The 27,180-nt window shown below is 34.0% G+C and overlaps 2 protein-coding genes across 8 annotated transcripts in view; both read left to right on the forward strand.

The window, feature by feature from the left end:
- The first annotated feature begins 6,239 nt into the window (after nucleotides 1–6,239).
- LOC103502252 (ADP-ribosylation factor-like) lies at nucleotides 6,240–9,617 on the forward strand. 7 transcript variants are annotated; one of them, XR_540499.3, is made up of 5 exons: nucleotides 6,240–6,733; nucleotides 6,832–6,885; nucleotides 6,974–7,018; nucleotides 8,619–8,730; nucleotides 9,328–9,617. XR_540499.3 is itself a non-coding variant. In XM_017047700.2 (5 exons), the coding sequence occupies exons 1-4, from the start codon at nucleotides 6,662–6,664 to the stop codon at nucleotides 8,676–8,678; spliced, it is 231 nt and encodes a 76-aa protein (XP_016903189.2). In that variant the 5' UTR covers nucleotides 6,270–6,661; the 3' UTR covers nucleotides 8,679–8,710; nucleotides 9,328–9,617. The 7 variants fall into 7 exon arrangements, 2 of the variants coding, with proteins under 2 accessions (XP_016903189.2, XP_050938541.1); XM_017047700.2 differs by having other exon boundaries at nucleotides 6,270–6,733; nucleotides 8,619–8,710; XR_007819556.1 differs by having other exon boundaries at nucleotides 6,300–6,733; nucleotides 6,832–6,892; nucleotides 8,619–8,710.
- Nucleotides 9,618–23,696: 14,079 nt separating this feature from the next.
- The window catches only part of LOC103502263 (uncharacterized), a 40,238-nt gene continuing 36,754 nt past the window's right edge, over nucleotides 23,697–27,180 (forward strand). Inside the window, exons 1-3 of the mRNA XM_051082873.1 lie at nucleotides 23,697–24,052; nucleotides 24,164–24,313; nucleotides 24,410–24,480. Coding sequence (XP_050938830.1) covers nucleotides 23,728–24,052; nucleotides 24,164–24,313; nucleotides 24,410–24,480 — 546 coding nt within the window. The 5' untranslated portion in view covers nucleotides 23,697–23,727. The remainder of the gene's footprint in view (nucleotides 24,053–24,163; nucleotides 24,314–24,409; nucleotides 24,481–27,180) is intronic.

The raw sequence follows: 27,180 nt of genomic DNA on the forward strand, positions 1-27,180 counted from the left end.
GGTGTGCTCCATTGTAAACACAATGTGATGATTATCTTCTAACGGGAAGTTAACAGATCATCCTAGCAGGACCAGTAGTGAGTCCCTTACTAAGTATATTTATATGCTCACTCTTTTCTATGTTTAATATTTCAGGTTAAGGTAGAGAACTTGAGAAGCTGGCGAGCGACAGAAAGGGATTCATGACATGTCATATGGGGTCATAGTTCAGCTTCCGCATCTATTTATATGTTTGTCAGTATTTTAAATTTTAGACATTTTACTTAAGATTTTGTCCTATTTACTTGGTTTTTTATTTTCTTTAAAATTATTAGAACTCGCGGGTCATGTTTTCAACCTATTTTTGTTGGTTTTGATAATCTTAATTCTTGAAAATCTTGATTTTATAAGAATTTTAGTTGTCTGTCTTTTCAAGAAAGTGTAATTTGTTATTCGTCTTTTTTAGTAATTGTAACGCCCCAAAATTTCGAGGTAAATTTATCATTTTAGGTTAATGTTCGGGTTTTAAAATTTTTTTTGGTGTTAATTTTTGTTTAGTCTTGAAGAGAAAAGAAAAAGAAAATGAAAGGTATGAATTTTTAATAATATAATATGGTATAAATTAATATAATAATTATATAATATAAATTATTATATTATTATTACTAATTATATTATTATTATTATTATTTAATATATATATATATATATATATTTAAAAAAAGAGAACCCTAGCTACCCGTGCCCCCCCCAGGCTTCTTCTTCTTCTTCTTCTTCTTCTTCTCCTTCTTCAGCTCCTTCACCCCGCCGCCCCAATTTTCTCCTTCTTTCTCGACAGCGCCAACACGCACGCCCTTCCGTCCCGACCTTCTTCTTCGTTCAGCCGACAGCACCGCCGTCCTCTTCTATACATTTCAGCATTTCTTCTCCGCCGCCATTGTCCGCACAGGCGGCGACCTTTCTACACCAGTAGCTTCGGACGAACGCAAGGGAGTCGGCCGTCTCTCCCGCAGTCGGTCGTCCGTCAACTCCTCCGCCTTCATCTCCTTCGTCCCAGAATCGTCGTGTGTCCCCCTTCATTTGGCCGTCCGCCGCGTTGAAGCAGGGCCGCATCGTTCGCCAAGCAGCCGTCGGCGAGCCTCCAACGGTCGTGGATCTCCGGTCTTGCAAGCGCCTATGTGAAGCCAAGCCGAGTCGTGAATCCAAGCCGAGCCAAACCAAGCCACAAACCGAGCTGTACCTAAGCCACGAATCCAAGTCGAGCCGAGCCGCGAGCTGAGCCGAGCCGAGCCGCAAGTTGAGTCGAGTCGAGCCGCAAGCCGCAAGCTGAGCCGAGCAGCGATCCAAGCCGAGCCGAGCCGCAAACTGACCAAGCCAAGCCGCGAGCCGAGCTGAGTCGAGCACCTCCAAATCAAGTCGAGCTCCCTGTTCACCGAGCCACCTAAGCCTTCTTCCCTCCACTTCGGGTCACGGTGAGCCTTCGGTAAGATTCATTTAGTGAGTTTCCTAATGTTGCTATAACCGATTCGAGTTTATATATTGAATTAAGACATAGTCCTACCTTTCGTCCCTTGAAGGTATTAGAGAGTTGACGCTCAAGTTCTCGGGTTCCACGACAGGCTTATTTGGAGATAGCTCTCTTTTACTCGGGTAAGTCGACGGATGATGTTTAGAACGACTTAAAAGTAACTTCTTCTAGTGTCATCGATTAAATCCTTGTGATTTCGTTTAGTTGGATTCGTTTGGACGCGAACTTGAACGAGATTTTAGCTACATCTCAGGTAAGGGATTTCTTACTACTGGACCTCGGACCGAGACTGGAAACGTAGTAACTCACATGGGAATTATACAATAGTAACTGTATTGAATTGATTGATGCATGTTTCACTAGTACATATCACTTATATGCTCTTGACTGATTAAAGGTAACGTGACCGTTAGTTGTAGCCTATGTACTATTATATATGTAATGAGTTGTTTTGTTGATGGGTACTGATGGCCTGATGTTCTATGTATTGTGGTTATGTTGATGGGTTGTGCTGTTAATTGGAATAGTAATGCCGAAGGATTATGAAAATCTTAATGTTATATAAAGTTGAAGTCTGTTATCAAGATACTGGTTATGAATTATGTCGTGGAGGTACTAAGGGTTTGGAAATCTCTTGGGTAGATTGTGTATACGCAGTTGAGCAGTGCTGTAAACTGAATACGACTGTTATGCCTAATATGGACGTTATGCATAAAATAGATTACCTGTAGATGAGCTAGGGTTTGGTTTGAGACGAAGTACCTTCAGGGGGATTTACAAAGTGGTGATTTGACTATTAGACTGAATTTAGGGAATGTCACGATGAAGTGTGGGTTGGACATACATGTAGTGACCGAGGAGACTGTTGATTAAACTTAAACTGTCGGTTTGGTTAAGCTTATAAACTGAAACGCAACTTGAATGTTATTGTGATGTGACTGTTGTAGACGGTTTAATATGGACTGAGGGGTAACAGTTAGCTTTATCTATGAGGTAGCATACCTTATAGGCACGGTATCCTTCGGGATCACGAGACTGATATGTGCATCCTTCGGGATCATTAGACAGATATGTGCATCCTTCGGGATCACGAGACTGATATGTGCATCCTTCGGGATCACGAGACTGATATGTGCATCCTTCGGGATCACGAGACTGCTATGTGTATCCTTCGGGATCACGAGACTGATATGTGCATCCTTCGGGATCATTTGATTGATATGTGCATCCGATGGGATCACTAGACTGATTGATGTGTGCGTTCTACGGGACCACTAGACTGTTTACGTAGGGTACCCTTTAATAGGAAGCTAACTGTTATCACCCTAACGGGCCCAATAGTGGGTCCCTTACTAAGTATATCTTATACTCACCCTTTTTCTCTTTAACTTTTCAGGTAAGGGTACAGCGAGGGGCAGACCAACGAGGGGCAAGAAGGATGCGTGAAGGCCATATGGACGCGTCTGGTTTTCTTTATGTTTCCACTGATGTATTTTGTTACTCGTTATTTTCATTGTCAAGTCGAGTCACGGTTAGAACATTTGGTTTGTGGTTTTGTTTATTGACGATTTGAGCACTATATTTTGGAACTCTCGAGAATGTGATTTAAAATAGGGCCCAAAACTGCTTTTGTGATATTTTTAAACGTTTTTAATGAATCGTAACCAGTCTTTTATGAGCTTGTGTGTTTTATTGTCGAGTCTTAGTACTACGTAGTGACCTCAACTTAGTCTGGAAAGTTGGGTCGTTACAGTAATGACCTTAACTTAGTTTCAAAGTTTGGGTCATTACATCTTCTTCTTATACGATTTTTTTCTTTCCATCTTCTTCTTATGACCTTAACTTAGTGTAATTTGGGTCATTACATCTTCTTCTTATGACCTTAACTTAGTTGTCCTCTTTTTTTTTTTTTTTCAAATAGTAATTTGGTTCAAGATCGTGTACTAAATATAAAAGATATGTTTTTTATTTTTTTTAGTTTTTTCAAATTATTATTTGGTTGTTCAAAATCATGTACTACATATAAAATATCTTGAAAAAATCTTCATTTAGATTTCGGTAGACAAATCCAAATGAACGTGTACAAAAAATATAATAGCCAAATCAAAACGTGTATCAAAGAATCTTAAAAAAAATCGCTTAGATTTGGGAAGCCAACTAAACAATCATGTATAGAAAATAAATGATCGTTTGGCGAAATATAAATGATCATGTACCAAAGAATCTTGAAAGAAAAAAGATCAAATCTAAACGATCTTGTACAAAGATTGTTGAAAAAAAATCATTTAGATTTGATCCAAATCTAAACGATCAAATAGTCATATCTAAATGATTGTGTACCAAATATATTACGTGAGTTGTTGATGGTAGTATTTTTTGTATTTTCTATTTTGAGCATGTAGATTTTTTCCTAATATAAATATTTTGACGCTTTGTTATATTTTTTGAAAAGACTCCTTCTAAAAATATTTCCCAAAAATTTAATTTTAACCTTTAATAGATTATAAAAGTTGTTTACGACTGAATGAATAAAAAATAAAAAATTAGAACATGTTAACTTTTTTTTTTTTAAACAAAACATTTTTCATCACTATCTATCCATGAGAATTTCTTAACTATGTTTGTTTCACAATTTAATTTCGAATTTATATAATTTATAATTTCTCAAGGTGACATACTAATTTTTTTAGATACTTTATAATTTATTTATTTAAATATATTCGGTGCCAAATTTTAAATGTTCGAGGTAAAGAATTGATTGATATTGATAGCACCGAAAATGTGCTAACCGGCTTTGCTTAGTTCAAATTCGTTTCTTAATTTTATGTTGTACATTTTATAGGTTTTGAGTAATTCAAGAGTAGAAATTTGGGTCTGATGTGGATTTAGAGCTTAATTGGAAAAAAATAAAATAGAAGCATCATGCAAGGCGAAACCTGAAGAAAATGGCCATTTTGGTCTCTGCCTTACTGGGTCGTAGTGCTGTAAGGCAGTAGCGTATGAATTCGTGAAAAGCACTCAGTGTCTTGGCACCACATCAATTTTATAATGGAAAATTTATGTTGCCTAGGTATTGTCATTTTTTATTCCAGCCGATCTCTACAAGTGTTCCCTCTATTTCCTAAATTATTTCCATGGTTTAGGTTCGCAAAAAATTCATCATCGCCTGACATGTGAATGAGAGGTTAAGGTGATCTATCTTGGCTTGGGATTATCGTATCTCCCTTTAATTCACGCATTTGTACGATTTAAATTGAGTTTAAATATATTGTTTATTGTTTAAATTATGTTTTATTGTTCATGTTCATATTGTTGGACGCATGGAAACTTTATAAAAGGATGTTTTTCTATTATGTGCAATTGATATAAATTGGATTTCGTATGCTTTTAGTCGGTTTAATTTGCACTAATTCAATACTTAAGACAATTTGGTTAGTTTTTCTAATTTGAATTGGTTACGAGAGTCAATTGTTAAATTCAATAATGAGAATTCAGTAATCAAATGTAATATTAGGGAGATCTACCAAACCCAAGTTAAGATTTCTCAAATTGATTTATACTTTTATATTTTTTTCCTACAATTTATTTTCATTGAAATTCAAAACAAGAGAACGCCGTGGTTATCTAGGGTAGAAACTAATTTGGTTTGAGAAACTAGTGTGCTCCCTAAGTTCGACCCAAATTTGCCACTAGAACTAGTTCTTGATATGTCAATTTGGTTAATATTTGATCCACATATAGGCGGTTAGATCCATCAATTAAATTAACATCATTGCTAGCGAGCGCCTAGATTTCCCTTGTCAAAGAGTTTACTACCTTTTTATTGTTTTTTATTTTTTCTCTTCCTTTGTATGACTTAATCCTCCAAGGATCAGAACTCGTTATTATATTTTGTAGAGCTTGGACGATAAGAGAGGCAAAGAAGAAGAGAAGCTAAAGAGCAAAGAGCTTTTCAAGAGGACATCTATGCTGAAGGCACGTTTGAGGAAGAGCTTCTAGAACAGGAAGTTGATAGCATGGCAAATTATGTGCTAGAGCGACTTTGAGGGACCTTGCTACTCTTGACTTTACATAGTAGGCCCTCTATATTACTTATTTAGAACCTAAAGGTAATTTTAAACTTAAAACGGGGTTAATTCACTTACTAACCATTTTTCATGGCCTTGTAGTGAGGACCCACAAAAATTCATGAAGGAATTCCATGTGGTGACACTACTAGAAAAATAGTCTTTCTTAAAAGTTGCAATTTTAATTTCTCTGACGGTTTTTGAAAAAAACGTCAAGAAAGGGGTGATTTAAAACAAAAACCGTCAAGAATTTTAATGAAAAGGTGGAGGGTAGCCAATTTTCAGCTTTCTTGACGGTTTTGAAATGTCAAGTAATATGCATTTTTTTTTGACATTTTAAAACCGTCAAGTATTATCTATTAAATTCTTGACGTTTTTAAAACGTCAAGAATTTTTATAAATTCGACATTCTTGACGTTTTTTAAACGTCAAATGATATGTATTTATCCTTGACGTTTTAAAAACGTCAAATAATATCGACTAAATTCTTGATGTTTTAAAACATCAAAAAATTTTATGAAAAAGCGGAGGAGAGTAATTTTTCAAATTTCTTGACAGTTTTTAAATGTCAAGTATGATACTTTATCTCGACGTTTTTAAAACGTCAAGAATTATTAAATAATTTAAAAAATAAAAACTTAATTTTTTTTTAAAACCTAATTTTTCCCTTTCTTTTTACTTTTTTCCTTTTCCTCCACAAAAAACCCCAATTTTCCTCTTCCTTTCTGACAACCCACACGATCCCAAACGCATCCATCCAGAACGCCGCCGACGCCTCTCGTGCTCACCCATCCCAAACGTCACCGAACGTCGAACGCCAAACGCTAACTTCCATTCGAACGTCGAACGCCTAACGCGAACGCCTAACGCGAACGCGAACGCCGCTCCCCGTCTCTTTTGCTGTCTTTGTTGTTTGTTAGGCTGCTTGATTTGATTACTTTTGTTGGTTTCTTTTTTTTACGTATCAGGTTCTTAGACAAATTGAAAATACCCGGCTAAGGAAAAGGAGAAATGGGATTGACCTTCACCAACCTTTTCAATAGGCTTTTTGCAAAGAAGGAGATGCAGATTTTGATGGTTGGTCTTGATGCTGCTGAAAAGACCACGATCTTGTACAAGCTCAAGCTCGGAGAAATTGTCACAACTATTCCTACAATGGGTGTGTTCTTTGATTACTAACCCTTTTTTTCATGAAATCTCGAGTTTTGATTGCTTAATTTGTATTATTGTTATTCATTTATGAAATTCCTTCTTCAGGTGGCATTGGCGGGTACCTCCTTTTCGTTTCTTCAGAGAGTTGGTGCTGTGGTGGTATGTGGTGTGTGTTTGGAGCTGGATTTCTCTTCACTAATTTGAATGTTTACTTAATTTAAACGTGATTTCTTTTGTTTATTTGTAGCGTAATGGGGGCAAGCTATTTGCTGTAGGGAGTGGTGCATCTGTGGTAAGTCAGTTGTTTTCCCCCTTTGTTCTGCCTTTGGCTTGATTTAAGCAATTACGTTGCCTCTTAACTATTACTCGGCGCTGTCACTGCATTATGGTCTGTAGATAATATAATATTAAATTTATCGTGGTATGTGGTTCGAAGGATTTCTTTTCGTTAAAACCTCTTCCATGTTATTTCATCCCAAAGTTAATATTAGCTTAAGCTTTTTGATCAATGGTGATTTAGGATGGACTGGGAACATTTGAAATCACTTTTATCAAACTCCATATGGTTTAGAATTTGGTATGGGAACATTTTTTTGTACTGAGGTCAATATATACCTATACTGTTATACCACATGCATAGGTTTAGTGTTGGTTTTGTGCTTGTTCTGAACTCCCTATCTCTTAAAATAAAACAGTAATGAAGTCATTTGTAAGTACACCTATCGCAACTAGTTATGCTTTAGCTTGGTTTCAGCAATTTTCTTGAATCTTAAACATACCCAATAAATTTTGGAATCTTGATGACAAAAACTTCAGATCATGTGAAATTTTGTGGTTTCTAACAGTATTTTAGGACTAGGAGTAGGAGATTTCGGTGTTTTTGCACTTCTTTTGAACTTTGTGGTTCTATCTAAGAAATATTTATGAAGTAATTTGTGAAGAGAGAGAGTGAGTTTTAGTTTGTTTTATATGAAGTACTTTTGAAGTATAACAATGGAAAATATGAGAAAATAGAGGAGAGTTGAAGGCTTTTTTAGGGAATTTTGTCGGGTTGCTCTTTGCGAAAAGGACTTTTTTTTTTTAATTCAAATTTGAACAAAAAATAGTGTGATGAAGTATTAATTAGTGGACACTAATGAGTGACCATTATAAGTCAAGTGAAAAAGATAAGTTTAGTGATCTTATATTAATCATCTGTTAGATATTTATTAGAATTTTTTCTTTCATACCTATTCTCTCCAACACGGGTGAGCATTAATGATCGAAATCCAATTTTAGACCAAACCTCTACCTAACTTACTATAGTTAGTTTAGTAATGTTTAAATCTATCGGTCGATATAAACCTTCGAATTTTTTCTTAAGTAGTGTGAGAGTGGGTTTTGGTTCATAAAGGATTCCCTAAAATAAGCGTTAAACCATATAATGTGTAACATATAGCCTAAAAGAAATTAAAAGCTGTGTTGGGAGCTTTAATTTGGTGTTTGTAGCCTTGCAGCTATATGTTGCTGCTGTCTAATGAGCATATAGAAAAAAGTCGAGTGTTTGTTATAATGGTAAGAATCAACTTTAAATCATGAGTATATTGTAATTCTATTTATAATTTTCTTGCTCTATCATATTGTATCAGTAAAAAGCTGGATTACTTGTTGTACAATATCATTTTCTGCCTCACTTTTCAATGTTTAGTATATTTGTTATTCTTAATGTCATTTGTCGTAATGTAGTCCATATTCCTAGCATGTGCTTCCTTTTCAGCTCTAATTCGAAAAGCCTATTGCCTCTCAAGTTTTAATTTTCACTATTCACCATTGGCCTCCTACTTAGAGTTGCACATATATTAGTATATTATTATGTGTGATGCTCTGAATATTTGATGATTTGCTAATGCAAGGTTAAAATTGCCAAGTGGAACCCTGAAAAGGATTTGCTAGCCATGGTCACGAAAGACTAAAAAATTTTGTTCTAGCGTTTCAACTGGCAAAGGTTGTGGACTATATCACTTAGTGAGTTCTACGTTACCTTTTTTGTCCCTAGCTTATTTTTTACATTTCTTTATTTCCTAAAAATAAAATTCAATGGGTGTGTTCTAGCTAGTTTTCATTTTGACACTACTTTATTGTCTTTGTTTGATCTAAGGAAGTGCTTCTAATGAATGTTGAAGTTTGATTTTTTTTTGTTATAGTACAATGCATAGGTTAATTAAATTGATATTAAACTATTTGATACTAAATCGTGATGAAGGACAATATTTCATCTGCTAAAAGACTATCATTATGTTATGTAATGACAACCTAGGAATGATTGTATTAACTGTATATATTTTTTCAATCTTGGCCTCTTGAGCAATATCTTCCCAACTTATCTTCTCTTGAGGATTTGGACCGTTGGAAACACTTTTGACAAATTAAAATTTTCTCTTCTGCATGTGTGCGTTTCTTTTTGGGAGATGGTGATAGTAAATGAATACTGCTCTACTTCCACCATGATCATATTTTAGTTTGGGATGGTTCGTTGTTAGGCTTATATTTATTTGTTTATTAAAAGTATACGTATATGGGCTATTTGCAACATTAAGTATTTTGGTAATTTATGTATTACAGTGTCCTTTACAAGTCGAAACCACTAAATTGGGAGTTATGATGTGGAAGTATCTTCTTTGAGGCATGAAATAAAACAGTTAAATGAGAGGTTGGAAACCGCAAATGCAAGGGCTCAATCGTTTGAGAAGAAACAAGGATATTGCAAGAAGAAAAGGTTCATATTGTAGCTTAGACATGTATATTTTGTTTATATTAAACAAGAAAAGGTTTATATTGTAGCTTAGACATGTATATGGTTCATTGATATATATATATGCAATTTCTTTGATGGAAAGTTTGAGTTTTTTCAATTGATGTGTATTAATATTGTTGGACTTCAAAATAGGTGAACGATAAATATATGGATATTTTAAAATATAAATTTTTTATTTGAAAAAACCTTATATACTTGATACCTATAAACTGTCAATTATAATTTCACATGACGTGTAAAACCTGTCAAAAATGAAATTCTCTTATTCTTGACACTGGATTAGTTGACGCATAAAAACTGTCAAGTATAATTATATACTTGACGCTTTTTCAATGTCAAGTATAATTATATTTGACACTTATAAACTGACAAGTAAACCCCTCTTATTCTTGACACTTGATTAGTTGACCCATTGAAAAGCATCAAGTAAACCAATACTTGACAGCTAAAAAGCGTCAAATAAACCCATTTTTGTTGGGAGTTAATTCAGTTTGAAATGAAATTTGGAAATTGATGAGGTTATTAGACTTGTGTTATTGATATGCTTAAAATTACTATCGATATTTTATATTTGTTGTTTTTGCTTCTTCTTTTACTTTGTATAGAAATGACTGGAAATTCTCTTATCTCTGTGTTTAGACCTAAGGTTGATGAGATCTCCCTCCTCACCATCAACTCTTCTCGCTCTGTGTCCTCTTTCGATCCGATTAGTACTTCAAACATCTGCATTCTTTTTTGTTGTTAAATACTAATTCCCTTATTTTGCATGTTTACAGATTGATACGAAAAACCATACTCACAGGCCGAGTTAGATGAGGGGGTTGATTGATATACTTTTGAGACTTTGTTGTGGTTTAGGGTTTAGGTGGATTGTTGATAGGTGAATTGTTCATATGTAGGGGTTGTCATTATGAAAATTTATGTATGGAGATGATATACTTTTGGGCTAAGTTAGTTAATTAGATGATGTTGAGTTGAATTCTTGAAAATTTGATGGAATTGTTTATATTGGTTTTGTAAATGATATGAATATGATGCAAAGTTTTGGAAATGATATGAATAGATGATGTTGAGTTGCCATTTGATGAATATTGTCGTTTATATATATTTAAAATGGAACAATTGTTCGACCACCATACAGGACCAATGGAAGCATAATACAGGAACAAAAATGTAAATAAATTACAATTAAATAAGAAAGAAAAATGCTTAACAATTTTAAAATGTCATGAACAATAGCTTTCTTGATGGTTTTAAAATGTCATAACAATGACATTCTTGACGATTTTAAAATGTCATAACAATGACATTCTTGACGACTTTAAAATGTCATAAATATTCGTACTTTTGATGGTTTCTGTCATGCATACTCACATTCTTGACGGTTCTAAACTGTGATTAACACTTATACTTTTGACGGTTTTAAATTGTCATGAAAAATTGAATACTTGACGGTTATAAACTGTCAACGTTCACTATTCTTGGCGGTTTTACCAACTGTCAAGAACTTTGTCTTTCTTGACACTGGATTCAATGACGATTTTAAAACCGTTAAGAATAATCATTCTTGACTGTTTAAAATCATCAAGAGAGTCTGTTTTTGTAGTAGTGTGAGTTGTGACATTAGACCACATAAAGTGACTGAGGAGCAGTGGAACTTTAGAGCCTTCCCATTCCCCTTGAAGGATGATGTCAAGGATGGTCTGTACATTCTCCCTACAAGATCGTTCTTTAACCACCTTGGCCTAGATAGAAAAAACTTTTCTTCGAAAAGTTTTTCCTTTCCTCTCGCGTTGCCCGAATTATAAAAGAAATTTATGATATCATGAATTCTGTACTAAAGCGAACTTTGAGGGACCTTGTTGTTCTTGACTTTACATAACAACCCCTCTACATTACCTATTCGGAAACTATAGGTAATTTTAAACTTAAAACAGGGTTAATTCGCTTACTACACATTTTTCATGGTTTTGCAAGTGAGGACCTACATAAATTTATGAAAGAATTCCATGTGGTGTGCTATGACATTAGACCATATAGAGTGATTGAGGAGCAGCTGAACTTCAAAACCTTCTCATTCGCCCCAAAGGATGATGACAAGGGTTAGTTGTACATTCTCCCTACAAGATTGTTCGTGCTCCCTAGATCGAAAAAGCTTTTCTTGGAATAATTTTTCCTTGCCTCTTGCGCGCTCGCATTAGAAAAGAAATTTATGGTATCACACAGACGAATGACAAGATACTGACGAGTATTGGAAGCGATACAAATGCATTTGCAATAACTTTCTGCACCATCAGATATTCGATGCGCTCCTGATTTGGTACTTATATGAAGGGCTTATGTCCATTTATATGAGAGTACGATTGGCGCAATTGCAGAAGGAGTCTTTGTTAATAAGACCCTTAAAGAGCCTAAATCGTTGATATCCACCATGGATGTCAATGGCCAGCAATTCGAGACCAAAGATCAAGTCCCCCTGTCCACCAGATATTTATAAGAGGTAAGTGAGCTTAGATCTGAACTTCTTGAACTTATCACTCTTGTAAATAGATATTTCTTGCATGTGGACAATAACCTCAAAGAGTTGCAACATTGTTACACTTTTATGAATAATATCACTACAAGAAATCGGGAGTTCTCGATACACAAAACGACGTCGGGAGAAGGAACGTGGGGACAAACGACTATTCCCGATGTCGTGTTGCATATGTAAGGACAGATGATTATTTTTGATGTCGTGTTGCATATGTCAGGACACGATAAAAATATTATTTTAATATTACCTTGTCCCAACATTTCATGAAGGGCATTAGAAAAAAATAAGTCATTCTCGATGTATGGGTCTAAGGCACCGGGAATAGTTCACAATTAAAATAAATATATAATGTTTCTCGATGCCTTATGCACGACGTTGGGAATGGGGACACTTGTTCCTGACGATTTTCCACCAGCATTAAAAATAGGTAATATAGTTCTCGATGACTTATACAGAGTGTCGAGATAAACTTGAACATTAATTATGTGTCAGAGCAAGATTCTTGATGTCCCATACACGACGTCGGAAATGGGCACACTTGTTCTCGATGGTTTTCAACCAGCGTAAAAGATAGGTAATATAGTTTCTGAAGGCTTGCACGGGACGTTGGGATAAACTGAACATTAATTATGTGTCAGAGCAAGATTTCCGATGCGTTATGCATGGTGTCAGGAATGGTTAACCTATTCTCGACGCCATTAGTGATGCGTCAAAAAAGTTTCTAACTACTCGCAACGAATCACTAATGGCGTCGAAAAAAGAGTAACTCTTGACGTCTTCATGGTACGTCGGGAGTTTTTCTATATATTTCATTTTAGTTCTGTAAAAGACAGAACTGAAATTTTGAAAAGAAAGAAAGAAGAAGAAGAAAAGGAGGAGAAGACTTTGTCGCGCCCATCGTGCTTTGCCCTCGCCGTCGTTTGCCTCATCGCCTTGCCGCCCTTCTTCCATTTTATGGTAAGTTTCAAACCGTTGTTTGTTAGTTTTAAAGTTAGTTTAGGTTAGATTAGTTGAAAATTTGAAGGGGGGTTATCTTATGCTTGTTCTGTTTAGTGCTTTTTTTTATGATTATTTTGTTTAGTGTTTTTTTTATGCTTGTTCTGTTTAGTACATCTTCAAAAGCCAAAGGTTTGATGGTTGTGTTGTTGTATGTATATTGACGCTTTTAAATGTATTTTTTATGCTTTTTTTTTTTTATGTTTGTTCTGTATAGTGCTTCTTCAAAAGCCAGAGGTTTTATGGTTGTTCTGTTGTATGTATATTGATGCTTTTGAATGTATTTTTTATGCTTGTTCTATTTTGATGCTTCTGAATGTATTTTATATGTATTTTTTATATCAAACTTGTTGTGAATTTTAGAATTATGTATAATGGAGGAACTTAAATAGAAAGAGGGAAGTTAAACATTATTTTAGCTAGTATGATCATAAAGACATGGGCAGTTAAACATTATATTACGAGCTGCATCGAGAAAAATACAAGCTTACTTTAAACAGAAAGAACCCTTACTCTAGTGGTTCAGAAAATTGATCCAAAAGAGAGGAGCAGAAAATGACAAGATCGAGAATCGAGCAGGTATAGAAAGTTCCTCACTTGCATATTAGGTAAATATGATTGATTGTTAAAAAATCTATCAATCACATTTACTTTATAAGCTATCATCATTGGTTCTTTAGTCCTCGGGTTAAGACTCCATTTTATTCATCTACATAAATTTATGATTATGTATATACCAACAATAGTGGATATTAATTACACCAAGTATAGAAAATCTTTAACAAATGTAGACAAAAAAGATTAGAATTAGATAACATACCAATGATCACTTTATCAGATGGTCATGCAACTGTACTTCTCAAGGCTTCTTCAATACATGTCATTTCTGATGTTGGCCTACACAAATATGCGTTCGGTTTCTTTGCTACATCAACCCATACTCTAATCGCATGTGGACCAATAGGAACATGATGAACCAGAGCAGTTGGATCATTAGAAGACCATCTTCCTTCAACAACAATCTCTCCCGAGCCATACCAATCTAATAACTTGCACTTAATTTGATTGATGTTATCGATACTCTATCAAAAGACAAATACGAGATACTAGAATATGAGATACAAATATGTCATAAACAATTTTCTTCTTATTACAAATAAATTTATTGAATGCAGAAGACAATGGACAAGTTGGAGGAATATTTAGTCACTTAAGCACACTTGCAGTAGCTTTTGAAAGTTCTTCACTTGGTTTAGCCTATGATAATCTCATGTGAAACCAAAATATAGTTAACTACTACGAGGAAAAAAAAGAATCTAAGTTTATAAAAGAAAAAAAAGAAATACCTGTTTCTATAAATAAGATGACATAAGTACTTTCGTTTCTATCATTTCGTCTTTCATTGCTTTCATTTCTATCATTTCTTCCTTCATCTTCAAATATTCTTTTTCAAGAATCTTATACTTGTGATCTTGTTGAGACAAAAGAGATAGTTTTGAACGAGTCACACCAAACCCAAGTCCTCTTACATGACCACGATCAAGATCAAGAATTTTACTCAAAGCATCATCAACCGCGTTTGTTGTTGAAACTCTCGCCTCAGCCTTAGTTTGTTCAATGCACTACTAGCAACAAGTAATATATAAACACACTTTTCCAGAGCAACAACAAAAATCCAACAAGCAAACCAACAAAGAGCAATATCCCAACCAATTTAAAAAAGAAAGAAGATTGTAAAGTGTAAGGCCTTAATCTCAACCCGACCCTCTCCCCCATCTCTAACTTAGTACTCTGCCCTTCTACGAAACTACTCCAACAAAGTACAAACAAAGTGCAATATTGTCAACCACTTTAAAAGAGATAGAAGATTATAAAGTCTAACTTTCACATACTCTACACATATGTAATTAAAAATATTCAACAAGAGCAACAAGAAACATCCAAGGCATAAAGCCTTAATTTCACCCTCCACCATTTTGCCATTTTTACAGACATTCTCAACCATTCCTACCAGTTTCTCCCCTACCTTTTCACTCTCCTCATTAATTAAATTCCCCTCATTTCTATCCTCTATAGTTATCAAACAAGATTTTTTCCTGTCAACAGATATTCCAAGCAGTGTTGTCAAAAGAGCACCAAATTTTTGCAATGTTTATGAAATTAGATTTTTGTACTAGATTCAAACTACGAGTTCAGTTTTTTTTTCTGTCATGTTGTACAATTTTCTTTTCATTTTTTCCCTCACTATTTTAGTACATTTCATCTATACCATAGTTTACCTTAAATAAGTGTCTAAGGTCAACAACATGTTATACTAATTTATTTTATTATGACATTTTAACGAGTTCAATATATTTTTCTTAGTGAGAGTATAACATTGATAGTGATCAAAGGAATGTAAAGGAGAAACTTGGTTATGTATAGCATTATTGAACTCATACTGGCTTCTTTTTATTTTAAATATCACAAACCTAAATATTCCTGCACCCAGAAAGACCCAACAATCTAAGAAACAGAGGCAAATGCCCTCTGTACAACATATATAATCAAAGATAACAACAAGATTCAACAAGGTTATGACGATAATGTTATCTAAGAACAAGAACACAAACTGAAAATAACAAATTCTTGGATGGAGAACATAACTCATGCTTTGGTTGGTGTGGTCTCTAATCATTATGCTATTAGTAAAGAAAACATACGAGTGTCTCGAGAACTTATGCATTCATCAGTTGTCCATCCTTCCTTTTGTGAGCTTTAGTTTATAATGGAACCCTTGTGACCGAAGTTGGATCTGAACTACTTTTTCTCTACAAAACGAGATTTATACAATTAAACCACATATATGATATGGAAGTTGAAGTACACTAACAAACTTTAGCATCTCTTTGGCCAAACGAGCATACCCTTTTTTACCACATGTATGTGGGAGTTGTTTTTTCTTCATGGCTTTGTACTTCTCACTTTTCAACTACTCAAATAAAAGACATTCAATGTTCACAAAATTTAATAATAAGTTTACATACCTTGAAGGTTTCATTAGACTTCTCACTCACAAAGTCCGTCCAATCATCTACATACTATAATTTATCAGGCATCAGCTTGAAAATTTCATCTTTTGTTAGGGCATCTCGAATCTGTTTTACTAAACGAGATTTTCTAGCCCTCAATAATCTACCCATCTTTTGGAAGAAAATTTTTTTTTGCCAATCTTCCACATTGTACCTTGACTAAGGTATAAAATAGTTAGAAATCAAAAGTAATGAACTTATTAGAGAAAAAGAAATAGTCTTCTATCTAAGCTATGTAAGTGAAATAAAGTAACTTAATACCTAGATAGATTTCCATAACACTACTTTCAATCTTGTTGGTAGTTTTAGCCAATTCTCAAGATCCACTGGTACAACCTCTCTCATTAGTGGCCAAGAAAAGAAGTCAATCCTACCAATTCATCATCAATGAGTTGTCCATATTAATTGAAAACAAGGTTCACTCTTGATTGTTGTTCAACGACTATTTTCTTCATTTTTGTAGGTCCTCTTTTTTTTTTTGGCAAAGTCATCGTTTCAAATCATTGACAACATGATCATCTTCAATCGTCTTGCATTAGACAAAGTCGTTGTTTCAGATGGAGGTTCTTCAAATCCATTCATGTTAGAAGTTGTTGCTTGCCTACGAATTGCTAATCTTGTTTGAGTAGCTGGTAAGTCTAATGTAAGATTACCTTCAACTATCTTCTCATTAAATCTTTGGTGATAAACATTTTGGGTGGGCACCAATGGTAGAACTTTCTATGTTCTACTCATTTGGAAGAAGCGAACTATCGGTAATAAGCTTGTTTCGTGTAGACCTTCTCTTTTCTTTTACTTTTAGTTTCATGGTATCTTGTAAACCTCTCTCCATTTCAACCTAAAAGCATCAATATTAACAAATAATCAATAAGAAACATTTTATAATATAATTTTATAAAATTGTTGCACTTGCTTTATAAGATAAATATAAATAAATATATCATTTCAAACAATTTTCATTGCGCCTCTTCTACGGTTTATCAAAATCTAACAAAGATGAAAATGAAATGGAGTCCAGCTATGCATCCAATGCCTCTCTCATTGTTATAGGATTCTAATTTTGTAAAGAAAATGGAAGAATAATAATGTGAATGTGAATGTGAAGTCTAAATCCCAATTCCCAAAACTTGATCTCGTTGGCTTCTTTTTTGCTCCCTTTCCTACCAGTTAAATTGTAGTACGGATTTTAAGTTATGTAGCTTAGGGTTTAGGAAGCTAGGGTGCACCATTTCATTCCCCTTTTCTTTGACATCTAAGTTTATTAACTCTACAAAATGAATAAGTTTTATATGTCTAGAGGAAAGGGAGTTTGAAGGAAACGAAATGGAATTTAGAGGAGAGGGAGTAATATTAGCCACACAATGAACATAGTAATATTAGCCACACAATGAACATAGCAACCAACTAAGGAGCCCACTACTTCTTAGAAGAAGTTGAATAGTTAGCATTTGGGTTAGTATTTATCTTTAGCATAGCTGAACAACTTCAAAAATAGCATATAAAAGATGTTGTATGAGTGTGAGAGAAGAATAAAGGTGGTGACTCGTGTGTATGATATGAAGGGCAATCATTTACAAAATAAAAGTTTATAGTATAAAACAATCATATAGACAAACACTTATACAGTGCATCAAACTACTTCTCAAATGAAAACACATTCACAATCTTGTCTTGCATAAGTAAGCTCGTCACTTTCATCAACCTCTTCAACCGCGTTACGTATGTTTTCATTACTAACTGAAGTATCATCGTAATTCTCATCGTACATTTCCAAGTCGTGAAACCCTCTCGGTGGTGCTTTTAATATTACATACCAATTTGAAGTATCGTTTTCTCAAGGGTAAAACACTTGTTTGGCTTGGGAGGCGAGTATGAAAGGCTCTCATACAAACTTGCTTTAACTTTGATGTAAGTTAACAAGAGTGAATCCTCCCTCAAATTTTACTCCATTGCGAACATTTTCCCAATCACATTTGAAGGTTGGAAGCTGGTAGACATAATAGTCTAACAAGATGATTTCTTGTAACACTTTGTAATAAGCAACTACATCCGTAACTTGAGATTTATCTTTGGCACTAGATCTGCATAATGTTGTAGCATCTACAGCAACACCACTGTTCTAAGTTGATTTTTCAACACTCTTTGTGTGACATCTTTTCCTATTTATGATGTATCCAATGTAAGACATTGCATTCTTTCTTGGTTCATTCCCAAGCCATTTTAACAAGTTAGAGTAACCTTCAACAGATGATTCTAATTCAATATGATAAGAATAAGCATATCTACCTATTAGTTAAAGTATCTTATAGTTTTATATATCTAGTGTTTGATAGGATGCTTATAAATTAGTTAGTATCACTTTAGACTTCAACCACAATGGAAATTGTTCTGTATGAATATTCCAAAGTATATTGGAATCTTTTTCTAGACTCCTATCTAAGACCATGAGTTCATTCATATGCATTCTGTCTAAATAAACTATCATTAAATAATAGACTTAAATTACAATATTAAGTAATATTGTTTAGAATTATATCTCACTCTACAAATGGTTTCACCTTCGATGTGTTGAATAAGAAATATCGATGTACATTTTCAAGTACATCATCAAATAGTTCAATTGAAGTTCTAGAAGATATAGAATGACCGTCTAAGATAACATCATTTTGGTACTCTTCATTACGTTGTTGACTATTCACTACCTTAATTGATTGTCTAAAATACTTGTTTTGAAAAGTCAACATATTCATCGACTAAGTAACATGCTACAATGCACCCTTCTGGTCATGCTTTGTTTCGTACATAACCTCTCAATACCTTCATGTATTTAAAATAAATGTCATTAGTACACGGAAAACCATAATGATCAATAAACTAAAGGCATGTACCTTTCAAATGGGTACATCCAACGAAATTGAGCTAGTCCATATATGCAGGCTTTACGACCTAAATGAATTGCCAAATGTGTCATTATGTCAAAAAATGATGGAGTAAAGTACCTTTCAAAAAGACATAAAATGTCCACCACTTATTTTTGAAGATCCAACATAACCTTCAAATCAATTATATGTCGGCAAAGTCTATTGAAAGATGAGTATAGCTGGTATATTGCATGTCATTGACCTTTTGGAAGCAAGCCCTAAGCACCACTGATAAAAGTTGTTGCATCAACACATGATAATCATGAGACTTCAACCCCATCACTTTGCATTCATATAATAATACACACTTTGAAATGTTTGAATTGTATCCGTCAGGCAACTTCAGTTTGTACAATCTTGAACAAAATAATTTTTTCTCGGACTTCGACAATGTGTGTGGAGCAGGAGGTAGAGGTAATTTTGGGCCAAAAAAATGAAAAAATTATTGTGGCAATGTTTTGCCATAAATCAAAATAATTTAACAGTTTGCTATTTTCTTTTTTCTATCTATAAATTTTCTATTTCCACGGTTTTTCCTTTTTTTATTTTTCTCTTTCTTTTTCTTATCTTTTAAATAGCCTAATTTGAAATGGGCTATCTTACAAGGCTATTAAAAGCCTTATTTCTTATAGTGCAATGAAATCCATAGAAGGAAGCGTGTCGATTTCTCTTCTAAAGAGTTTTTAGTTTTTTATTGTTATTTGTTTTTCTTTTTTTGTATGATACAATCCTCCCACGATTAAAATTCTTGTATATTCTAGAGCTTCAATGAGAGAAAGAAGATGACAAATGGAAGAGCTTCAGGAGAGGAAATTCGTGTAGAAGAAACATTTGAAGAGAGATTTAGAAGAAGAAGTTAAGAACATGGCTGAGCCTGAGCATACTTTAAAAGACCTTGCAACTTTTGGCCTGACACAGTAGTCACTCTACATTACCTCTCCCAAGATGACAGGTAATTTTCAGATTAAGACAAAATTCATTCACTTACTGCCTACATCGTTTTCCTTCTGAATGACAACAATTCACCCTTAAACTTGAACCTTTAAATGTTACACAAGAACGAGCTAAAGACATAACTTGAACACAAACTGTAGTGCAACCCTTTTTATTAAACAAACTTTACATAAGTTTTATACAAACACATATTAACCCATATTTACATAGAAATAAATTAAACTTTAACTTCATCTAACCCTAATCTAAGTCTTGCACTACTAAGAGACAAAAAATATATAGCTTTAAAAATAATAAGATACATACGATTGAAAGACAAAATCCTTAAGCAGACAGATGGTGACGAATCAGGCTTCGAGAACACAACATCTACCTGGAAAGTGAAAACATTTTGGAGAGTCTAAGCTAAACGAGCATAGTGAGTGATAGGTTTTAAACAATATTTCATAAACCTTTTAAACAGTAACATGAATAATTTTAACTTTGTTAATTATTTAGAAAAACAGTAAATCAAATCCTTGGATCAGATAAAACCAATTCCAATCTTTAGAGACGGGCATCCCCAATCTCAAATTCTGAGAGGTAACCATCCCTAACTCTAATCCTGGAGATAACTGTCCTTACTTCAAATTCCTTGGCACCCATTAACCTACCCCAAAGAGTTATTTAAGATATCTTGGATCAGATAAAACATGAATAAAATCATTATGCTTTGAAAACAATGCTTCAAACCTTTTAAGAAACCCTTTTGCATCAAGAAAACCTTAAACATAACCATGCCTTGATAAACTTATTTTCTTACTAGTCTTAACATTTATTGGAAATCATGCTTAAATAAGTACTTTAATGAAATCACATGCTTTGGAAATCATTCATAAGTTAGATAACTCAAACATTTTAGCTTTAGGTCCTTGGTCTATGAATATGTTTGTTCTCTTCTTGGTTTAAATAATGGTAAATAAATTATTTAATTCCTTTTGGTCATGAAAATATAAAAGATTGACCTAGAAATTCTAAAAGCCACCAAAATGGCCCAAAAACACCATTTGACATAGGTTGGTGCCCATACATGGGCGATAGGGCTTGGTTGTACGTGTAGGGCTTGCCTAGCCTGGACGCATGCTAACCTCCCGCACTGCGTGCACAAGGGTTATCGCGCGCCTTCTTGGCCATGCACGCCTTGTGCGTTGCTTACTTTGTTAAACGCGTGCCACTAACCTCTTTTAATCGCGATCTCACGCATAGCTTGTCTTGCCTTGTCTTGCACAACACTGCCTAGAAATTGATTTTTTGCCCACAAACTTAACTTCACTTTGAAAACTCATAACTAAAAATCTATTACTTTTTTTGGAATACTTCCTTCTACAAAGTTACTTGAAATTGATGTAACATTCTTACTAAAAAATTCTACTCAATATTCTAAGAGATGAGTTCTGTGCCTTTTGAAAAGTGCACCATGGTCAATTTTCTTTGAAAAATAACCTTTCTACTTTTCTTTAGCTTAGACTTAACCTTCCTTGCCTTAAATTTAATCGGCAGCCCTAGTTTAGAAACTAGACTCAATTTTTGAAGTTTTTCAAGTGGTTTGAGGCAAAATACACGAGTAGATTGTGAGAAATCTTCCTATGAAGTTACCTATTTATAATGAACCTTGCATGAACCATTATTGACACCACTTGCTTACTAAAATTTAACTTAAGCATGCCAAGGTCACTTGTAAAGCACCCATCGACTTGCTTAGGTTGGCTTCGTCTCTTACTTCCATGCCTAAACATCAAGTAGAACGTCCAAACATAAACAAAATGCCTAAGAGTCCAAAATGCCTTGTTAACATCTTACATGGTCGAAAGTTCTTTCTCACGTGCAAGACTCCTCATCTAATTATCAGCTCGCCTAGCAATCTTGCTTAGCCCATCTCAGCCTCACTAACCTCTAAATTACAAGGTCTTTCTCGCTTAGTTGCACCATGTCCGTATATGACACTCTTTTGGAGGCTTGCTCGCCTAATGCCACACCCAACAAGCCTTGGCTGGCTAGCATTACTTTAGAGGTTATTTTCCTTCAATTTGGCCGCCTACTAAGCCCCATCTCGCCTATCATAGACGTAACCAAATTTTTCTCTTTTCCATCACCAAAGGATTGAATTGGTTTGAGAGAAATTACAAATGGGATGTTAACAATTGTGAAAGTTTATCATTCTGACATGCTAACTGGATAAACAATGGTCTCCTATTAAATGCTTTTCTTAGATTGTTTGCTTTAGTCATTGATCAAAATGCAACAAACAAAGTTAAATGGGACGATTCTTTAGGGATGGACGTTGGCCACAAGAAGACCCCATAATGAAAGGGAATCAAATACTTGGAACCAAATCAAAAGTGAGCTCTAAATCCCTGCCCCTGACAAAGGTTGTAGCAAGCCAAAATGGATTCTCAATAATAGTAACCATGCTTTCACAACAACCTCTATCAAATGCGCCATAGCTTCAGAGGCTTTACATAACGAGGGGCAAGTATTCCCAATCCTGTGGAAATCTTCTCTGCCAATGAAATGTAAGTTCTTCCTCTGGGCATTACATCATGGGAAAATCAATACGAAAGATGTCATACAAAAGAAGTTTCGCAATTGTTGCTTGAATCCAAATTTCTGTGTCTTATATAAGGAGAATAGTGAGGATATAGATCATCTATTGCTCAAGTGTAAGATAACAAATTCTCTCGGGAATAAATTACACTAAAACATTGGCGAGTTTGCGAAGAAAAGTAATATCCAATCTCTTGGGTACAACTTTGTGCTCACTCAAGCAAACAAGTGAGGAAAATGTCATCAAACTTAGTGTAGATGCCACTCTTCTCTAATAAGCATGGAAGGAAAGAAACAGTAGAATCTTCATAGAGAAAAAAATACAACCATTTTAACATATGGGAAGATATATATTTGTAATATCGTTTTGTGGTCTGGCAGAAATAAGCTATTCAGAAACTACAAACCAATTTCAATCTCTTTGAACCTTCAAGTTTTCATTTGTTAATCTGTTTGTTTTAGGGCTTTTCTCTAGCCCTCCAACTGCTTCTGTATGTCACATATCTAATTAATATATTTGGAGTTCTTTGTGTACTAGTCTCTCCTCGAAGTTTCCTGGTTTGAACTTTAAACTTTGTTGTTTCCTTCTAAAAAAAGACATATTGGTCAAAATATTACTTTTTACATTATAATATTTTTATCTCAAAATAGGATTGAAATGATTGTATACAAGACAATCAGTAATTTTCATATTACTTTTAAAATTTGCTATCTATCATGTTAACTCTGAGCGATAACAAACTGGAATTTTGGCATTTCAATCCTATATTAACAGAGAAAAATATTTCAATGTAAAGAGTAATATTTGGACCTACTGATCAATATACTCTTCCATTTTATGGAGCCAATAACTATTTGTCTATTTTATTCTATTATTCTTATTTTTAGTATATCTAAAGGTTTGTTTTCGAAAATAGATATTTTAAATATTTATAAATATAAAAAAATTGTAAGATCATGATAGATCCAATAAGAAATCTATTTATTAACTTGGTGATCGCTAAAAAGAAAAGAAAGAGAGAAAAAAATAACATGAAAATTATTGAATTCAATTCCACATCCCACAAACTAGACTAATATAAAAAGAATGTAACATATATAGAATAATTGAAACCCCATTGGAAATCTACAAACAAAAATCACACCATGGCCATGTTCTTAGTGAGGCTTAAAGACTTTGATCCTCTTTTTGATGCAACTTCTCGTCTTGCTCAAATTGCTAGAGAAGCCGATATCAAATTCACACCATTATTCTTTTCAATAATTGCTTCCAATCGATCCCCTCGTTTTGTTGCATATCTTCAAATGACTCACCATTGCTTCATCAATTACAAAGTCGATAATGATCATACCTCAAGAATTTCCCTCGAATCTTTCCATGACGCTCTCTTGGACGGCGGCGCTTCTCCTTCAATGACTATTCATCTTCTCGCAAACATTAAGCAATTGATCCTTAGATTTGAATCTTCGAGTTAGTATAATACTGTGAATCAATCTTGGCTATCCCAGATTAGTATCTTGTTAATTAGTTAAATTTATTCTTTTTTTTTTTCAAGAAAACACTTGATTTGTTATTTTTTAGGCCATGCCCCGAAAGTGCATCATGAATTGTCATTGACACCGTCGCAAGAAGAAGATCTAGGAGAAGTTGATTATGCAAAATTTTTCTCAATTGATTCGAAGGATTTAAGGCGTGTTATAAGAAATTTACCTATATTCCACGGGGACTCAAGTAAATATTGGGTTCTTCTTTTTGTTTTACATATATTCCATTATAAAGTTTTTTTTTTTTTTTTTTAAATAATTATTATTTGTTTGTTTGTCATAGTATGTGTTACTGCAACGGGGTCACAAGTCAAATTCTCTATTGCTTCTAAAGAGATTGTTCTTACTAAAGAGGTATGGTTCTCACCATACCACATTTTTAACTATATATTCATTATCTATATGGTGAACTATATGATGATAACTTTGTTCTTGTACGAATCTTTAATTTCAAATTCGTGTTCTTTATTTTAAATCTTGGGTTTAAGCTATGCTTCTTGTTTCATTTTCATATTGTTATTTATTTATTTATTTAAACTTTTGCATGAAATGTATAACGGTTTGTTGGATATAAATCCATCATTACTGAGTAGTCTTTGTATCTAAAAACTAAAATAAATATTTAGACCCTTTTCCTAATCATTTGGACCTAGATAATTTGGTTTTTTATTTTTTATTTTAAAAATGAAATAAATTTTCTTTGAGTTTATTGCAATATTTTTCACTTTTGTCAAGTAAATAGTTGAATGGTTAGTTAATTAGAAAAAAAAAGACAGTTTCTCAAAGCAACCTTTTTAATTGTCAAAACATAAATTGACTTCAAGTACATCAATAGAAAAGTATATAACAAAAGAAGAGATGGTTGCGGCTTATTCTTCAAAATCTAAGACAAAGTTATTAAAATCTTTCTTTTTTTCTTTAGTTTTGAAAACCGTAATGGGATTTCAAAAACCATTGGTATAAAGAAGATGGAAAATAAAAATCTTAATTGAAGATTAAAAAAAAAAAAAAACGTGTTTGTAGGTTTATTTCAAGAAAAAAACCAAAAAAGAAAATAACGACTAAAGGAGGATCTAACAATTTTTGCTATGGAAGATTTGAAAGTTTTATAATATTTTTGTTTAGGAGTAAAAAGTTGACATAAAGTTAGATGTGTTGTGCAGAATGAAGAATGTATGATTGTAGGTTACGAGGGAGAAGAAGAAACTAAATTCCGAATAAATCTAAATCCAATGTTGTTTTTTCTTAATTTCACACATGATGCACTTAGAATATGGTTTTATAAGACAACCACTTCTCATGGTGCCATGGTTGTCCCAGCTTTTGGATTTTTTGCTCAATATGTAATCCTTTTTCCCAACTATAATAATTAGGTTCAATAATAGTAGACTTCCATATCATTTTCTCAGTTTCTTGTCCAATTGTTTTATACAATTTTGTCATCTCTATTCAATTATTGAAATTTTTATATCATTTCATTTTTTACCTTCCAAATTAATGATAAGGTTCGCAACATTAATTTATATATTTATTTTATTCTAAATATTCATGTATATACCATATTCAAACAGATTCGACTTTTCATATATTCTTTCACGGTTGGATTTTCTAAATGAGTCTTTTAAAAAATATAACAAAATGGCAAAATATTTACACTGTATAGAATAATTATAAAAACGGAAAAAGCTTACAGCCTGCAATGGAAAATACCAAATATGCTCAGTCAACAATGTGTGTAATATATTTGGTACATGATCGTTTAGATTTGTTTTTCCAATTCTATCATTTTATTTTGTCGAAGATTTTGTCTAAAAGAAAATATGAGATTATTTTTAACTATAAGATAATCAAAAGATAAAAACATTTCCTTTTATTTTAGGAATCTTTCAAAATATCATTGAAAAAATAGGAAATATATATAAGTGACACACACACACACACACACGCACGCACGCACGCACGCACGCACGCACGCACGCACGCACGCACGCACGCACGCACGCACGCACGCACGCACGCACGCACGCACGCACGCACGCACGCACGCACGCACGCACGCACGCACGCACGCACGCACGCACGCACGCACGCACGCACGCACGCACGCACGCACGCACGCACGCACGCACGCACGCACGCACGCACGCACGCACGCACACACACACACACACACACGACGTCGGAAATGGGCACGTTTAGATTTGGCTAAACGATTATGTAAAATAATAAACAATTGTGCACTAAAAGAAAAAAAAAATTGTTTAGCCAAATCTAAACGATCGTGTACTAAAGAATCTTGAAAAACCAAACAATCGTGTACAGTACAAGAAATCGAGGTTCTCTTTACGCATAAAAAGGCGTTGGAAGACAAATCGTCGGGAAAGATACCATATCCCGACTTACACTTTCACACGTCGGGAATAACAACTTATCTCGACGCATGTGTGCCGTGTCGGAAACTATCAGTCGAAAATTATCTAATATTAATTTTGTTAGTCATATATTCCCAACGCAAGCTGCATGGCGTCGAGGATTGCGTTGGGAGTAAGAGGATCTCCGATGCTATTTTGGTGCGTTGGGAGAAATGCGAGATCCCCGACGCCATTAGTTATTCATCGGGGACAGCATTAGGAGTAAGGGAATCTCCTAACGTTTTCATGCTACGTCGAGAGTTTCCCTATAAAATTGATGTTTCAGTTCTGTGAAACACAGAACCGAAACGAAAGAAAAAAAATTAGAGGAGAGAGATTCCCTCGACGATCGAAGAGAAGAGAAGTCCAAACGTTACCCTCGCCGCCGTGAGCCTGCTATTATCTCTGATGCCGCACATTCCTAGTTAAGGTAAGTTTAAAATCGTTAATTTTAGTTTAGGTTAGGTTTATTTAGATAGTTTAAGGTTTTGTTTTTTAAAATTAGTTTTAGGATTTTAATGATGAATTAGGTTAAGGATATTGCTTAGGAATAGATTTTGGTTTTTGAAATGGAAATTTTTAATGTGGGTTGAAAGGGCCGTATTTAAGAAATTAATTTGGAGAATTGAAATTTTGAATGTGT

This window comes from Cucumis melo, chromosome 3 (genome assembly GCF_025177605.1).
Source record: "Cucumis melo cultivar AY chromosome 3, USDA_Cmelo_AY_1.0, whole genome shotgun sequence".
Classification (NCBI taxonomy): Eukaryota; Viridiplantae; Streptophyta; class Magnoliopsida; order Cucurbitales; family Cucurbitaceae; genus Cucumis; species Cucumis melo.